Raw genomic sequence first — 18,794 nt, forward strand, 5'->3', positions numbered from 1 at the left:
CAGAAAGCTCCGAATTCCGGAAAGACCATTTCCTATTGACTCTGTTTTCATCAATAATTCAACATTTAAAAAATGATTTCCTTTTCCCTGTTATAATAAAACAGTACCTTGTATTTGATCCAAACCAAGAAATAATAATTTACTTAAAGTAAAACAGTTCTGTTTGGTTTATTTAATGTTTAAATTTTTTTAGTAGACGTTAGTAGAGTACAGAGATCCAAATTACAGAAAGATCCCTTATCCGGAAAAACCCCAGGTCCCGAGCATTCTGTATAATAGACCCCATACCTGTAGGTTGGGTGGTTGAATCTAAACAGATTGCTTATACTTGAATCCAGAACACAGATTCCAGAATACCAACAGTACAGCGTCATATATTCTACTTTGGTTGATCAACAGTCCCAGCACAGGCTACTGTCTAGATCAGTGATCTGTCTGTGACTCATTAGGTTTAGCTGGAACACCAATGTCCAATATGCTAGCTTTAGTATGATGAGAGTTGCAGTTCTGTAAGAGCTGAAGAGCTGCAGGCTTTACATCACAGCTTTGAACTATACTACTCCTCTATTTCTACTCCATTTATACCTGGTCCCTCCTGCAAATATATTTAATTTCCTTTGTACAATTTCCAGATAGCATTTCCAGGGATTACTATTGTTTCCAGGACTTGGACTCCGCCTGAGTTTACTACTTCCAGTTTTACTGCATTTTTCTACATTCTTTGTAGTTGGCACCAGTGTCATATTACTGTGTAACCTATAGAGTAAAACTAGGTTCCAAATCACCCTTTTTGCCTTTGATTCATAGAAACATTTATTTTTTGAGTATAAAAATTGAATGCAAACAAATGAGCAAACCTGATATATATCAAGTATATACAGGCAGTCCCCAGGTTACGTACGAGATAGGGTCTGTAGGTTTGTTCTTAAGTTGAATTTGTATGTAAGTTGGAACATGTACATTTACGGTGCATAATTATTTTTACCTTTCTGTGCTCTGCAGTAGACAACACGCACAAGAGGGGATTGGGGCAGGTGGTTTATTAAAGGGGAACACCGGCTTCCACACCAAAATTTGATAAAGAGGCCCACATAACACAGAAACCCCTAATATATACACCACAGTTACCTGTTTCTTCAAAAAGTATGAATAAATGCCATTTTGTATGCTGAAATCCAGCTTTGTAAGAGTTCTTCTCTTTCTGCATCATTTGAAATCCTGGCAGGGAAGGAGGGACAAAAACACTGATGTTAAAGATTGTAAGAACTACTCCACAGCTTACAGACAGCATGCAGGAACTACATAACCCACAATGCATTGCACTGGGATGTTCTGTTCCTTATTGAAATCACATGTGCAGGGAATTGTGGGGTATGGAGGATGCAGGCAGCACTGCAGCGGGTCGGGTACCCGTGGGTACCCTCGGGTTGCCCGCAAAAATCTGCGGTACCCTACGGGTTATGGGTAGAAGTTCCGGGTGCGGGTATAGACGCAGGCTGGCGGTTCTGCGGGTCTTCTCAATAGCGATTTTTACTCCTTTTTTCTGATCATGTCTACTTCCGATGATGTCACGTCCAGTTTACAATGACAGCACTTCTTGATTCTTGATGGTCAGCGGGTCCGGGTTGTGGATAAGGCACTTGCGGGTCGGGTAGCGGGTAAGAATGTGGGTTTGCGGGTCCTGGTTGCAGGTTGCGGGTACGGGTGGGGAACGGGTTCCAAAAAATGGACCTGCGCAGGACTCTAATGCAGGCTGAGGACATATGGCTGTTGATACAAAGTAACAGTAGTCAGCCAGCTCAGCAAAGTAGTCAGAAAGATCAACAGCAGAGCAGGGGGCTAGGCTTAGGGAACTGTTCCAAACCATTAAAAATCATGAAAAGTTAGCATATTTTTTAATTGATGTATATTGCAAAATTGCTTGAAATTGTGTTAACTTTTCAAAAAGCTTGTTATGTTTTTGTGGAGTTCCCCTTTAAAGCTAATGCTAATAAAGGCCAAGCAAACCACATTATGTTAGTGTAATAACCTCTGTTTGTAAGTGTGAGTTGTATGTAAGTCGGAAGTATGTAACTCGAGGACTCCCTGTATATTACATTTTAAAAACGTATAGCAGAAATCAGCCTTGCATGCTTCCTCACTGGTTGGTTAATTTGTTGGCTTCTGCTACATTGTTTTAAATGGCAGATCCACCAGAAAATATAAGATGGAAATTGTTTTCAGTAGCAGTTATTTTTATAAATAACTTTGAGTTTACATTCCCTTTATGCCACAGTTAGTTGAGTATTTTCTAGGCAGGTCTCGCAAATTGGTTTAAAACCTAGGCCTATGTTAAGAAAGTTAAGTGCTCTACTTTAAGGTTTCTGTGATTTTACTAGGCCTGCTTAGAATTCATGAGATATGTTTACTTTAGATCAGACAGGTATGGTCATGCTCTGCATATCTTTGTAAATTCCTTTTTTGGAAGATCATCTGAGTTTGCCAGTTTAACTCCCAATGCATTTAAAGGGAAACAGAGCAACACCATTTATCATTCTAGCAGCAAAGGAATTAAAAGTGCATCAAGCATATATCTATGGAAGACATAGGTGTGTGTCAGTGCTGTTCAGTAGTCAAGCAATCAGTTTTCAGTTGTCATGTCTAGTTTAAGATTTCCAATAAAATTGCAACCACTATGGAAAGCTTCTCCTCCTTATTAAATAAATAAGCAGATACAGTATGACTCCCTGCATAAATATTCTACTACACCATTGATGGGAAACCTTTTGCTTTTGATGGATACTGGAAATGTACATTGGAAGGATTGCAGGCTGCTACAGAGTACATTTGTTACCTGCATTGTGCTTGCAAGTGCCATTCTTGTATACAGGCTTTCTGGATAATGGATCTTTCCATAATTTGGATCTTCATGCCTTAAGTCTATTAGAAAATCATATAAACATTAAATAAACCCAATATGCTGGGTTTTGCATCCAATAAGGATTAATTATATCTTAGTTTGGATCAAGTACAAGCTACTGTTTTATTATTACAGAGAAAAAGGAAATCATTTTTAAAAATGTGGATTATTTGGATAAAATGGAGCCTATGGGAGATGGTCTTTCTGTAATTTGGAGCTTTCTGGATAATGGGTTTCGAAATAACGGATCCCATACCCGTATAAGCACAATAGCATTCCAGGCTGGTGTGTAGTAAGGCTCCCTCTGTATACCTCAGTTCTGCTTTTGTTACAAGCAGGGAAAGGAACTGAATTCAGAACTCAATCTGAATGAAACTTTTTATTGATATTTGCCTAATTCGTGAGAGTTTGTGCAGATGCAGCATGTTCAGATCTAAACTTTATATAGCATTTCAGAAATATATAACACAGTTACTAGAAAAAAAATGGATGTACTGGATTTTTGCGGTTTTATTTTTAGTTCAAATTAGGGTATAATTAATGGTTATTAGACACAGTCATCGAAATAAAGCTGTTTTATTTGTGTTGCAAGGTTTATTGCAGTCCTGTAACCAGTTAATCTGAATAACTTAATGACAGTCTTATTAATAATAATACAGGATATAGAGAACAGTGATTGGACAAAGCAAATGGATAGCAATATGTTCTGATGTCCTAGGTCAATGTGGTCACAAGGGGCTCATTTACACAAGTGGTTTTATCACGTATAACTTTGTTAAATAACACAATGATGATTTGAAATAAATTGGAAACTATTGTAATTTTGCACAAATTCCACGGAACCTTGCTAAAATTAATCAATTTATTCCGATAAGGCTCTGTTTAATTAAAGGGAATATAAACTCTCCATGTCAATTATACAACATTTAAATGAGGATGAACTACTACTCTCAGCATTCTCCCACATAGTTTCAAGAGTTAAATAAAAATGGGAGCTGTAGGTTTGTTTTTAAAGCAACACTACATGAGAAACCTTTTACATGACCTTTTTCTGCAGTGAGAATTATGCCCATGTACCCTTGACTATCACTTCATGGTTTCATAGTATAAAAGGCATGTTAAATACTCTTTTTAGCTCTCAACCTACCCCTGAAGTTTGGCACGCACAGAGAATAAAGGAATAAACGGAGGTCAAGGAGGCAAATTAAAAAAGAAAACAAAATAGGACAACATTTTAAAGCACAAATACAAAATCCATTATGAAGGAGAAACATTCATCTATAATCAACACACAGATATAAGTTTTTATATGGATACATATGTATATAAAACTCCTTGTTCTCCTTTCTATCAAGCTGTGCTATGCAATTCATTTTATGCAAAGTAGAAGAGCTATAGAAATAGCCCCACACCAACGCATTTATTGGTAATAGCCATTTTAAACTGAATAATGTATAGTGAAGTTAATCTCCATGTTCTGTCTCCGAATCCGGCCTCAGCATGACTTGCACATTCTATAACTGTAGCTCGTATCCTCGACATAACTCTCCTTTTGTACCCAGCTGCTTGGGCCAGACATACGTATTAATTAACTATTATAGCACAATACTACTGTTTCTGATAAGGGAGAACTGTATGTTCTGAATGAGAACTTGGCCATCAGATCATTTTTATTTATGCTCATAAATTCAATTTGTTTTCATTTTTTATTATTTGTGGTTTTGGAGTTATTTAGCTTTTTATTCAGCCACTCTCCAGTTTGCAATTATATCTGGTTGCTAGGGTCCAAATGAACCTAGCAACCATGTATTGGTTAGAACAAAAGACTAGAATATGAATATCAGAGGGCCTGAATAGAAACACGAGTAATAAAAAATATCAATAACAATACATTTGTGGGCTTACAGAGCATTTGTTTTTTAGATGGGGGTCAGTCTCCCCCATTTGAAAGATGTGAAGAGTAAAAAGAAGGCAAATCATTCAAAAACTATTAAAAAAATAAATAATGAAGAACAATAGAAAATTTGCTTAGAATTGGCCATTCTTAAACATACCAGAAGTTAACTTAAAGGTGAAACACCCCTTTAATATACTTTATTGATATCAAATAATGTTTTAAATGTTTTCATTTGCTTTTATGCAGACCTGGGGTATGGTTATTCTTTTATATAAATTGCTCGCTGTCTGTATTTCTGTGTAGGTTCAGGAAAGCATATTATCTTGTTAAATACTTTTATCTTTGCCTGTGTCCTATAGCAAATTTCATCTTATAATTCCCTTCTCCCAAGCTGAGTTTTAGGACCTTCAGTTTGGGAACCTCTGTCAAATGTATGGGCAGCAGATAGTCCATTAGACCATACCAGAAGGCTCCACAAGTGAGGCATATCTCAATGTTTAGTTGTAGTATATAAATGTCAAAGGTATATATTAAAATGCTGGCTGTAGACTTTACATTAATAGATACACGTTTTACATAATAATAGCTAATGTATCTTTTTATTTCCGTCTTCCATTTATAGATTGATAAATATCTGTACGCTATGCGCCTTTCCGATGAAACCTTACTCGATATTATGGGGAGGTTCAGAACAGAAATGGCAAATGGTCTATCAAGAGACACAAATCCAACAGCAATTATCAAGATGTTGCCAACATTTGTAAGATCGATCCCTGATGGAACAGGTATGGTAATGAAGGAAGTAAGGGATTTGCTCATTTGACTGAAAAACACAACATGAATACGTTTTCCGTTCACAAGTTGAGCTGTATGGCATCCCATACTTAGGGTGCGTCTAACATGTTTTTTCATATTGGCTGCTAGATGTACCAGTTGCCTACGCATTAAATGCAATGCACAGGATGCAGTGTACTTGGAGACAGTGATGCATTAAGTTCAAGCTGATCAAATTGCAGAAAAGAACATCATGTCTCCGACCTTCAAAACCCCCCCATTACCTTGTACAGTATGTATGTGAAGGAGAAACCAAATTCCTTTCCCAAATTATGACATAAACGTTAGTTACTTCAGCTGCACACGGCCCTGTGCTATTCCCAACACTGTTGGAAATGTACCCAAATCTTAATGCCCACCAACCCAAGCCCTCTCACCTAGGACTCTGCTGCAGATAATCTCCAGTCCGGGGCTGTCCCCTTTTTGCCTGATTGCACCTGCAAGTTAAGCTTTAAAAGCCACACTATGTGGCACAGAGGGGCCATTGGGAACACAGCTCCGGTGGGACTCGCACACCCCAGTCCAACGCTGCTCTGCACTTAACATTTAGGACACATTGGGGCCTGGGCCTGTGGGCACTCCCTAACTTTAGGTGTACACTTAGGGGACAGGAGAGCAGCATCTATGTGCCCCCCACCTATCCCCTTTAAAAACAGTGCTGCCAACCACTGGGAAGAAAGCAGGTCTATGCACAGGGTAAGGCATGATTGAAAGTGATATTTTATTTTACTCTGCGCTTAAAGGGGCTTAGTTTTTTTCAGTTAGATCACCAGAAATAACGACTTTTTCCAATGACTTTCTATTTTTAATGTGTGACGGTTTTTCTAATATTTAAGTGTAAAGTGTCATTTTTAACCTTCTGAAGCTGCTCTGGGAGGGGAGTCGCCGACCCTGTAAACTGTTCTAAATGGATACATTTAGTTGATACATTTCTCATCTTTGTCCCTGCTGAGCAAAATCTCTGGGTTTCATTACAGGCAGCTGATACAATAGTTGCTAATACTCCAGAGATGCTGCTGAAAAATGTATCAACTAAATGTTGCAAAATTGTAACAGTTTAGAGTCTGCACCTGAATTACTGAGCTGCCAGACTCAAACACCAGACACTGACTTCAAACTTTAAACTTAGATTTTGGAAAAACAGTAAAAAATAAATAATGGAAAGTAATTGAAAAAGTCTTTATTTCTGGGGAACAACGGAATTGAAAAAAGTGTTGGAAGGTGGACAACCCCTTTAACAGATAACCTTTTATTGCTCAGAACTGTGTTTCAGTGTCAACCATGTTTCTGCCATTTTATTTTTTTACGCGTTTGCTTAGGTGAAATTGCCCTTTTTTAGTTTGCCCAGGCAATACTCACTCACAGGCAAAAATGCAGTGTAGCAGGGCCGGGCCATGCTGGCTGGGCGCCCCAGGCAACCCAGCCAGCCGTGACGCCCCATCCGCTCCACATGCGCACTGACCGATCACATAGAAGGCGCGCACACGTGCACTAACCGGCTGCGTCGACCTCTCTCTCTCCAGGTACACTCTCCCCCTCATGTACGTGCATGCGCACAAATAGGCGAATGGACTGGAGCGGCACTTACTCAGCCGGACTAGGGGTAGGTAGCAGTGAGAGGTACGTGCCTGGTGCCCCTCAAGCTTTGCGCCCTAGGCATGTGCCTACTCTGCCTACCCCTAGTTCCGGCCCTGCAGTGTAGGACAGCAGAACTTTATAGTAGGGATGCACCGAATCCAGGATTTGGTTCGGGATTCCTTCTGCCTGGCCGAACCGAATCCTAAATTGCATATGCAAATTAGGGGCGGGAGGGAAATCGCGTGACTTTTTGTCAGAAAACAAGGAAATAAAAAATGTGTTCGGATTCGGTTCGGTATTCGGCCGAATCTTTCACAAAGAATTCGGGGGTTCGGCTGAATCCAAAATAGTGGATTCGGTGCAAGCAGCATTGTGTGCAAAAACATACGAGAAATATCACAGGACAGGATAAAAGGTTTAGATCAGATCAGATTATCAGAAGAATAAAGCTGGCCATAGATGCAAAGATCCGATCGTTCGAATCCTCGACCGATCGGACTTCCCCATCTCCCGACCTGCCACTAACCATTCAGATCAAATAAAGTAGTAAAAGAACAGAAGCCGATGTTCTGCCCCTGACAGCAATCGTACGATATCTATGTCCAACCAAAGCTAGTGACAGTCTCCCACTGAAAACCGTACGATCGGCAATACACGCAGAGATATTATCCGCAGCCGACAGAAATCTTTTAACCTGTCCGATCGACCAAACGACGATCTCCGTGGGACGAAAAATGTCGGGTCTCTCCACACGCGGTCCGAAAATCAAATCAAGGATTCGTACGATCGGATCTTTGCGTCTATGGCCATCTTAAATGAACTGCTAAATGAGTGTTAGAACTAATTATGGGCAGTGTTTGTTTGCAGCAAATGTATTGATTTGGCAAATCTAGGCATTGGAAAGACCACATGTTAATGTAAATAATGGTATTAGTATTCCTTTCATGAATATATTGAATTGGTTTCTATTGAACAGATGGACTGAACAAACCAATTACACCTTTGAGTGGGGTGGAAATAAACACTAATCATGGTGGCGCCTTATTCTTAGGCTTAAGCTGGCCATAGACACAAAGATAAAGTTGTACGAATCGCAGGTTTGGTGCAATTTTTGGTGGATCATCCCATAGTCAATCAGACAGGTTAGACAATTTCTGTCAGCTTACGATAATATCTCTGCATGTATTGCCTATCAGACAATATCAATGGGTGATCACTATGGGTCACTACTATTAGTTAGATATAACTTTCGTACGATTGCTGTCTGTCAATTAATGGCTAAATCATCGTCTGATGTGATATTTTTAATACTTTATTTAATCTGAATGGTTAGTGGTAGGTTGGTAGATTTCAATCAAGGATTGTATTTGTATACAAGATATGGTCAGCTTAACATAACTCTTCAATTAAATCAGGACTGGCAGTACAAATTAAAGGGTAACTATTACAAAAACGGAAATTTAATATTAGCTTCAGCATACTGAAATAAGAAACTTTGTAAATACAATCAATGAAATATTCGTCTCTGAAATAATCAAGTTTATGTTCACTATTCCTCTTTCAGCTTCTCTTCATTCTGTCTTCTTGCAGCAATTGGGTGTCAGATATTCATTGACAGTTAAATCCAATATATCTTATAGGGGGCCCCTTTCCTAGAAAATGTATTAGAGCTCATTCAAATAACTGATTCCAGTACAAACAAAATCTAACAAAATAACTGCCTCTTGCACAAATTCTGCATGTAGAGAGACATGATGTCTGGTGATTTGAATAGAGTGAGCTCTAATACGTCTTCTAGGCAAAAGGAGCCCCCCTATAAGATATATTGGATCTAACTTCCAATGATTATCTGACACCCAACTGCTGCATGAAGACAGAATGAAGAGAAATAGATGCAGAGAACGGGATAGTGAACATAAACTTGATTATTTCAGAAACGGTACAAAATATTTAATTATATTTAGAAAGTTTCTTATTTCAGGATGATAAAACTTATATTAAAATTTAGTAGTTCCCCTTTAAAGCCAGCAAAGCATTGGACATTGAGGTTGGGTCTAGGTGGCTTCAGTTTCTTAATGGCTGTGCATGTTACATGTTCTGAATCTTTATTTGCTGGGTTACTTTTAACACATAGTGAGTAAGGTAAGTTCCCATAAAGGACGTGATTTCCCTTAAATATATTAAGGAGGGTTTGATTAAACCAAGACCCTCTGACCTTTGTAAGTTGCCATTTCTAGCCCTTGTCTCAGGTTGCTCTTTCTATATTTAGTTGGACCACAATGACAGCTCATATTGCAGCGAGGATAAAAGCACAAAGTATTGACAGAATGAGAAGCCTGCCCACCTTCTGTGATTTGTATATTACATTTTATTCATTTTAATAGTTAGCATAAATGCATGTTGGTGCAGTATAATCCCACTGTTGTTTTTAATCATTATTATGATTTTTTTGTAGCTTTAAGCCATAATGTTCACAATTATACTGTATATAAATATTTATGAAGGGATATGGTGATAATAAATGGGGAAGACAGACTGTTAAATGCAGGCACCAGCTTAAAGAATACATTATCCTGTGAAACATTAAGTGCAGTGACACTACTTTTGTACACTGCTTTTTGTGAATAATTTGAGTGTGTATTGGGTGCAAAATTCCTGTTATGTGTTATTCTCTGTATAGTGTTTGTAGAAATAAATAAAATCCTAGAGTGTGTTACTATATTTGGTGCGAGTAGAGGATGATATTTCATGTTGACTTTTGACATTACTGAGCATTTAATTAAAGTGCATCAATGGCCATGAAGTATGAACATCTGTTCTGCTGTTTACTCTGCCAGAGAAATGAACATAGCAGTAATTTGCTGTATCTTTATTGAGATAACAGTCAATTATAGGCAAGTTATCTGGAAGTAATAAAAGTCTGTTTATGCCTGTCATTAACAGGGCTTTTATTTGAATGCCAGTTGTATGCTGTTAGGGCAGGGACACACAAAGCTACTGGGGGAGATTAGTCACCCAGCGACAAATCGATTTTTCTTCGGGCGACTAATCTCTCCGAACTGCCTCCCCGCCAGCTAGAATCTATATCGCCGGTGGGATAACACTCGATCGCTTCATTTTCCGAAGTCACCCGAAGCACTCTGAGTGCCATCCCACCGTCGATTTAGATTCTAGCTTCAGTGTGGAGGCAGTTCAGGGAGATTAGTCGCCCGAAGAAGAAGCAATTTATCTCCGGACAACTAATCTTCCCCAGTAACTTTGTGTTCCCCTGCCCTTAAAGGAATTGTTCAGTGTAAAAATAAAAACTGGGTAAATAGGTAGGCTGTGCAAATTAAAAAATGTTTCTAATATAGTTAGTTAGCCAAAAATGTAATGTATAAAGGCTGGAGTGATTTGATTTATAACATGTCAGTCAGGACTCTACTTCCTGCTTTTCAGCTCTCTTGGTTTACACTGACTGGTTACCCTGGTTACCAGGCAGTAACCAATCAGAGACTTGAGGGGGGGGCCACATGGGTCATATCTGTTGCTTTTGAAACTGAGCTGAATGCCGAGGATCAATTACAAACTCAATGAACAGAAATGTACCATGTGGCCCCCCTTCAAGTCGCTGACTAACTCAGAGTTAGAGAGCTGAAAAGCAGGAAGTAGTGTTCTGGCTGTTTTATTAGAGATCTGTTCACTCCAGCCTTTATACATTACATTTTTGGCTAACTAATTATATTAGAAACAGTTTTTATTTTGCACAGCCTATCTATTTACACAGATTTTATTTTCACACTGAACTATTCCTTTAAGGTACATTTTTTGTTCATGCAGCACTATAGAGAATTCTGGAGCATTTATATGTGTCTTTTCTGTAAAGGTGGCTATACACTATAAGATCCACTCTTTTGGCAAGGGTGCCAGACTAGTGGATCTTTCCCCAATATGCCCGCCTAAAGTGGACTATATCAGGCTTTAGTCTGATCTCTGGCCCTAGGGCCAAACGATTCGATTACAGCGGCATGTATATGAGCCGTCAGAGCAAGGACTACTAGCTGATGTGGACCCCAATCCAGTGGGAAAGTCAGAACTACCAAATCTGCCAGATTTTTGATGAGATATTGATTGGGTGGGCCCATCGGAGGTCCCCATACACGGGCCACCTTAAGCCTTGTTGCCTGTACCGTCTGAGTCATGTCCATTGCATGTGTAGCAGCCATATCTGAAACATGTATTACTGCTGGTTTTGAATACAATCATTGACTTGATTGTGTTGATGTTAGAGGTTAACTCGAATTTCTTTCTTTGCAGAACCCCCAGAAAATCTCTGAGCTTTCTTATTAAAATGCTATGGAACTAAAGTGTCATCATTTTGACAATGCTGAATAAATAAGTAGGGTTGCAGACATGAATATTGAGTGACTTATTTAGGGCCACGGAAAAGTTACTCTGTTTTTTTTATCGTCATCTTAACCCATAGATTCACTCAGGCCCATTTACTACACTGGACAAAACAAAAAAGATTCCAAAACATTATTCTGTCTACAACCTGATAATTCCTGGTTGCTATGCTCTTGGGGGTCACTGACCCCATCTAAAACCTCTGTAAGGCTACAAATGTATTCTAATTGTGACTTTTTATTACCTGTATTAATATTCAGACCCTCTCCTCTTTATAGGCTAGTCTCTTATTGAAATCAATGCATGGTTGCTACAGTAATTTTGACCATAGCAACCAGATTGCTGAGATTGCAATCCGGAGAGCCTCTGAATAAAAAGCTTAATAGCGCAAAAACCACAAATAACAAAAAATGAAAACCAACTAGGGATTCTTAGCAGCAATCAAATGGCACATCTAAGAATTAACAGGTAACTGGAAACAGATAAGATATAGGGGCCCATTTACTTAGCTCGAGTGAAGGTATAGAGGAAAAAAACGTTGAATTTCGATTGGTCGAATATGGCTACTTCGACCATCGAATGGGCTACTTCGACTTCGAATCGAACGATTCGAACTAAAAATCGTTTGACTATTCAACCATTCTATAGTCGAAGTACTGTCGACCCCCTAGTTCGCCACCTAAAACCTACCGAGGCCAATGTTAGCCTATGGGGAAGGTACCCATAGGCTTCCTAACAATTTTCTGATCAAAGGAAAATCCTTTAATCGATGGATTAAAATCCTTTGAATCGTTCGATCGAACAATTATTCCTTCGATCGTTCGATCATAGGAATAGCGCTAAATCCTTCGACTTAGATAGAAGTCGAAGGATTTACATTCGGCAGGCGAATATCAAGGGTTAATTAACCCACGATATATTCGACCCTATGTAAATCTGCCCCATAATGTAGGTGAACTGCATTGAGGGGGGGGAATAGGCTCCAAATCATAGTACAATAAGGGGCAAATTTATCAAGGGTCGAATTGGAAATTCGAATTTTTGAATTTTTATATGGTCAAAACTGTCAAATTTGATTTTTTAAATAAATTTCGATTGGTAAATGTGCCTCTAAGGGGCTGATTTATCAAGGGTCAAAATTCGGGAAAAAAAAGACCAATTGAAATCTATTTTAAAAAATCGAATTTTTTTAAAAACGGGTGAATAGGATCGAGCTGCAAATTGGAATTGAATTTGAAAAAAATTCCCCCAAAATTCCACCAAATTACTCCAAATTGATTGTAGTAGGTCCCCCATGGATTAAAACACCAATTCGGCACGTTTTAGATGGCGAATAGTCAAATTTGAATTCTTAAAGGGACAGTACATGATAAATTTCAAAAAAAAAATTTAAATCTAATTTGGACTATTCTCTAGTTGAATTACACTAAAATAAACTCGAAATTCAAATTTAAAAAATTTAATTTTCAATTCGGCCCTTGATTAATCTGCCCCTAAGTGTATGTCAAGTCACCCAGCTGCGTTCTAGCTCTGCACATACTGTATGTTAGTGCCACTGCAGTCATATGTACAAATATACTGAGATAAACATCCCACTTCCTTGATTTCATTAAATGTGATGTCTTTCTACGTAGGAGGGTATGGATTTCTCAATTCAGTATATTCTCTTGTCTCTTGTTCTCTCTAACAGAAAAGGGAGATTTCATTGCTCTGGATTTGGGTGGATCGTATTTTCGCATTTTGAGAGTGAAGGTTTCACATGAGAAGAAGCAAACAGTCCAGATGGAGAGTGAAATCTATGATACACCAGAAGATATTATCCATGGTAGTGGTACCAGAGTAAGTCATGTTATAATTGATAATGTTTTATATATATAGAGAATCTTCCAATTATATTAATTAAGAGCAGTGATCCCCAACCAGTGGCTCGTGAGCAACATGTTGCTCACCAGGCCCTTGGATATTGCTCTCAGTGGCCTCAAAGCAGGTGCTTGTTTTTGAATACCTGGTTTGGAGGCAAGTTTTGGTGTTGTACTGACAAACAGAGACTCCTGTAGGCTGCTAGTGCTAGCCCACATAGGGGCTACCAATGTGGCTCCCAGGTTGGGGATTTCTGATTAAGAGCAATGCAGAAAATGATGTTTTGCCTATAGAGGTAAATAAATAATTACTAAAGGGCAATTAGGTATTTTTGCAGGATCAGCATAGCTCGCTACTTTTTCTGGCCCTGGATATTTAAGAAAATATTTAGTGAATATCCCATTACATTACTAAATGTGAAAATGTAAATTTGGGGTGGCAGTAGAGTGTTTCAGAAATTGCTGTTATATGTAGAAGAATTACTACTCCATACAGCAGTGATCCAGAAGAAAAAGTTCCAGACAATAGTGGATTTTCCACAAGCTATCACTAGATTGTGCTCTGTAGTGTTCATTCAAGCAGCATGTCTTCCTCTGGTCTGGCTTACTCTGTGTAAATAAAATAAAGCACAAGGAGTAGATAGCATTGTCATTAGGTACAGGCCAGGGTTGCCAGGTTGGCGGTTTAGCAGCCAAATTGGGTTACTAATTTAAAGCCCAGGGTTTTGGAAGTACAAACTAGCCAAGGTACGGATTTGGGCTAATTTTTGGGTGATTGGCTGGTTTTTTAACTTTCTAAACCAGCCAAAGTTTTTTCTTGCCCTATTGAGCCAAGCCTGCGTATCCCAATGCATGTTGGGTAATGTCGTTTTTGTTTAACGATTTGCCAACTGGCAAGTTTAATGTAAGACTACAATACCCAGCATGCAATGCAGATTTTGGGCTCTGTACCCCAGTCTCCTGTCACTCATATGCATTCTCATATTTTCTGTTGACTTTACTCAATTTCAGAAATTTTTGGGTCAAAAATCTACTGGCCACCAAAATGTCTAGAGGTTGACCTGTATTATCAATATTTATTGAAATTGTAAATATATTTGGGCCTTATGGGGCCCCTATACCTCCTGGGCCCCCCTTTGTAGTTACACCCCTGGTGAGGGGCGAAACTGTCCCATTTTGATTCATGGAAAAATTTGCCAAAAATTGAAAAACGCATATTTTCACATTTATTTTTTAGACCTTTGTTTTACTGCACATGTGCTGTTTTTTGGGCTACTTTTGAAGTGCCTCTTGGCTAGTTTTGGGCTGGCTTTGTAGCTGTCTTTGGCTGGTTTAGACCTGGTAACCCTGGTACAGGCAATCCCTGTCCGTACTGCCTGCCAGAGGTCACACTTTGCACTGGGCTCTTGCACCCCTCAGTGCTCTGTACATCTACCTCCGATCTGACCCCAATACTGCTCCTGAATTATCGCTTCTTTCACTCAAGTCTTACTGGCAGTTGAAAGAATACTCTTGGAATAATAACAAATCACTGTTGGGAAGAGTAAGATCTATAACTTTGAACAGAGGAAAACATCACGGAGAAGAGAAAGCCTGCTGCTTCATCATATTAAGACAATACTAACACGGTCCTATGAAAATATTTAGGTGCTGAAACTCTTCAGTAATACTGACACATAATTTTATGTACATGGATTTAAGTTTTTGCCAGAATTTACCCATTTTTAATGGTCCCATACAGGTAAGTGGCATCTCCCCCCCCCCCCATTACTGTATTTGATTTTTTCCTGCATTTTAAGCAGTTTTGATGCTATCCCCTAGAAAACCTAAAATTGTGGTTCACTGTATATATACAAGGTAGTCTAAAAACATTCTAGCAACATTCAATTTGGTACATTTAGGCTGCTGTGGTTCTGGGGGGGAAACAATAGTGTGGTTGTTGCTTAATGGAACAGTAACATCAAAAAATGAAGGTTTTTAAAGTAATAACAATATAATGCAGTGTTGCCCTGCACTGGTAAAACTGGTGTGTTTGCTTCAGAAACTCTACTATTGTTTATATAAATAAGCTGCTGTGTAGCCATGGAGGCAGCCATTCAAAGGAGAAAATTCTCAGGTTACACAGCAGATCAGCTCTGTAGAACATAATGGTGTTATCTGTTATCCACTATTTAACCTGTGCCATATTCAATTTACGCCATTGCTACAGAGCAGCTTATTTATATAAACAATAGTAGTGTTTCTGAAGCAAACACATCAGTTTTACCAGTGCAGGGCAACACTACATGATATTGACATTACGTTAAAACACTTTCATGTTGCAGGATTTTGGGGAGTCCCCTTACCTTTGCATTGCTGCCTGTGAATGTGTTCTCAGGCTTGTCTATCATTGGGCTTATACTTAAAGGGATCCTGTCATCGGAAAACATGTTTTTTTCAAAACGCATCAGTTTTAGGTTTTTTGGTCATAGGCATCATCAACCCTGGTGAGTGAGATAAAGGGTGAGGGGAGTCTGCTCTCTGTCACATGCAGGACAATGATATGTCACAGTAATCCCATGGGAACCATTTTCTGTTTTCACTGTGACAGGTTTTGTAGTTTTATCTTTAGTTTAGTTTCCAATGGCTAGAATGTAAATCGTCGTCGGGATGGCACTCGGAGTGCTTCGTTTTTCAAAGTCGCCTGAAGTTTCCTTGTGAGGCAACTTCGGGCGACTTCAGAAAATGAAGAGCCGCGAGTGCCATGCGCAGGCGTTTTTTTATTGTAGCAGGCTGAAGACACAGGGAAGCAGTTTGGGGAGATTAGTCGCCCCTAAAGAAGAGGTGATTAGTCGCCGGGCGACTAAATCTCCCAGAATCTCCAGGTGTGACATTACCCTAAGTCTACTAGAAAATCATGTAAACATTAAATAAACCAAATAAGCTGATTTTGCTTCCAACAAGGATTAATTATACCTCAGTTTGGTACAAGGTACTGTTTTATTAATACATAGGTTTGGAAACTTTCTGGAGTAATGGATAACGTGTTTCCAGATATCAGATCCCAGAAATGTACAAGGAAATGTTGTATTATTACAGAGAAAGTGCAGTTTTAGAAGTGACTTGGTAAGTAGGGCACAAAGCTAGGAAGTCCCAGATTCACGGACATCATTAAAAAAGGGTCTCAAGAGATCTGGGTTTGTATTGACACAAATGTGTTGAAATGACCCCCTGCAGAGCTTAATGCTCACATTAGAGCAGGGATCCCCAACCTTCTGAACCCGTGAGCAACATTCAGAAGTAAAAGGAGTTGGGGAGCAACACAAGCATGAAAAATGTTTTTGGACTGCCAAAAAAGTGCTGTGATTGGCCATTTGGTAGCCCCTTTTTGGACCGGTAACCTACATTGAGGCTCTGTTTGGCAGTACATCTGTTTTTTAAGCAACTAAAACTTGCCTCCAAGCCTGGAATTCAAAAATAAGCCCCTGCTTTGAGGCCACTGGGAGCAACATCCAAGTGGTTGGAGAGCAACATGTGGCTCACGAGCTACTGGTTGGGGATCACTGCATTAGAGCTTAGAGGTAGGCCAGTCCTGTTGTATAACTAGGTGCAAGAAGGAAGGCCCTGTAACAGTGGAAGAAGAATTGAATATTAAAGGGGAACTATGGCAAAATTAAAATTTAATATAAGCTTCATCATACTATATTTCTAAATACAATCAATTAAATATTCTGTACTGTTTCTGAAATAATAAGCGAGGAAGACTTTGCACATGCCAATGAAAGGCACTAGAATTATGGGTAACCACTGCATTTTGGGTAAAAACAATAGTGACTTGCATCAAAAATTGCACTTTCCATGCTGCACTTGCCATTGTAAATTAACTTTTTGTCACAAACTGTCGCTCAGTTAAGCAAAGCAATTGCTCTTACCATATTCATGCTAATTTGACTACTGTGGCCACAGTATATTAATTTGCTATTGGTAAAAGAAAAGAACATACTCTTACCTTTTTAGAACTTTCTCTTCTTCTCCAAGAAAGAGGAGGGGTGTTAAAATGTACCATGGACTATATGTAACCCTGCAAGGTTTTGCTTTAAGGCAAAAAAGTTTTTACAGTAGTACTGAGATATGATAGGCTGGGGATTTATTACGTATTTATTATGACTACAAAGGCCTGTTCCCTAAGGGGCTCTTACACATGGGTGGCTTTACCTGCACTCTCCTGCATTGCGCTTTCTTCCGTTCAGCCGCAGGGGAGTGCAGGACTGTATTCACACAGACACATGTAAGCGCCAAATGCAGGTGGGACACCATTTCACCTGCGTTTGACGCTTACATGCGTCTGTGTGAATACAGTCCCCTTTACAATAATTGAGTGTGTCTACTCCTGCGCTCTCCTGCAGCTGAATGCATACCTCCCAACTGTCCAGTTTTTAGAGGGACAGTCCCTCTTTTGACAGCTCAACCTGCAGTCCCTCTTTTGTACTGAAAAGTCCCATTTTCTCTGCACTTGAACAGTGCAAAGTTTCTAACCCAGAACAGCCACAGCAGCAGATAAGATGCTTTTGTAACAATTTCGAGATAAGGAAATAAGTAATTGTAACAATATAAGATAACAGGTCCCGTGGGAAAAGTTAGACTTATGGCTTAAAGAGCAATTCACCTTCATTAGCAGGGAGGGGGGCAGACAGAACGGAGAAAAAAGAACTACAAAAAAAAACGATAAAAAACCCCAAAAAACTACAAAAAAACCTACAAAAAAGTTATTTGGGGGCAAAGTAATTTGCAAAGGGTCTCTGGGATTGGGGCCCTGCCAAATTTTGTAAAATGAACATGGTAATTAGGGGGTGTAGCCATAAAAATGGACGTGGTCAAAAAAATTTGCCACCCTGCGCGTGGCAACTTTTTTGTCCCTCTTTTTAATGGCAAAATGTTGGGAGGTATGTGAACGGAAGAAAGCGCAATGCAGGGGAGCGCAGGTAAAACCGGCGTGTGTAAGAGCCCTTAGAAAGATGCCAGTTGCACCCACTCCCAAATGACATAAATGTTGTGATCTGGATCTTTTTCCATAGTACATATATTAATATAGTTCAATGTGGAAGGAGATTGGAATCAGTCAAAAGTTAACTGCAAGCATGTTAAAACGTGTCTGATTGCTTTCTTTATATTTTTGAACAGCTTTTTGACCATGTTGCTGAATGCCTGGGAGACTTCATGCAGAAGAAGCAGATCAAAGATAAAAAGCTGCCAGTTGGATTTACCTTATCCTTCCCTTGTATTCAAACCAAAATAGATGAGGTGAGACTGATGGGGTTTTTGATACAATACACTTCTATTGTTAGAACTTTGTATTGTAATA

General features: G+C 39.2%; 1 protein-coding gene across 2 annotated transcripts in view; it reads left to right on the forward strand.

Moving 5' to 3' along the window:
• Window positions 1-18,794, forward strand: part of LOC108697444 (hexokinase-1) — a 56,903-nt gene that overhangs the window by 19,976 nt on the left and 18,133 nt on the right. For both annotated transcript variants that reach the window (XM_041570995.1, XM_018227476.2), the window contains exons 2-4: window positions 5,419-5,581; window positions 13,285-13,433; window positions 18,614-18,733. In XM_041570995.1, coding sequence (XP_041426929.1) covers window positions 5,440-5,581; window positions 13,285-13,433; window positions 18,614-18,733 — 411 coding nt within the window. In that variant the 5' untranslated portion in view covers window positions 5,419-5,439. The remainder of the gene's footprint in view (window positions 1-5,418; window positions 5,582-13,284; window positions 13,434-18,613; window positions 18,734-18,794) is intronic.

This window comes from Xenopus laevis, chromosome 7S (assembly GCF_017654675.1).
Source record: "Xenopus laevis strain J_2021 chromosome 7S, Xenopus_laevis_v10.1, whole genome shotgun sequence".
Classification (NCBI taxonomy): domain Eukaryota; kingdom Metazoa; phylum Chordata; class Amphibia; order Anura; family Pipidae; genus Xenopus; species Xenopus laevis.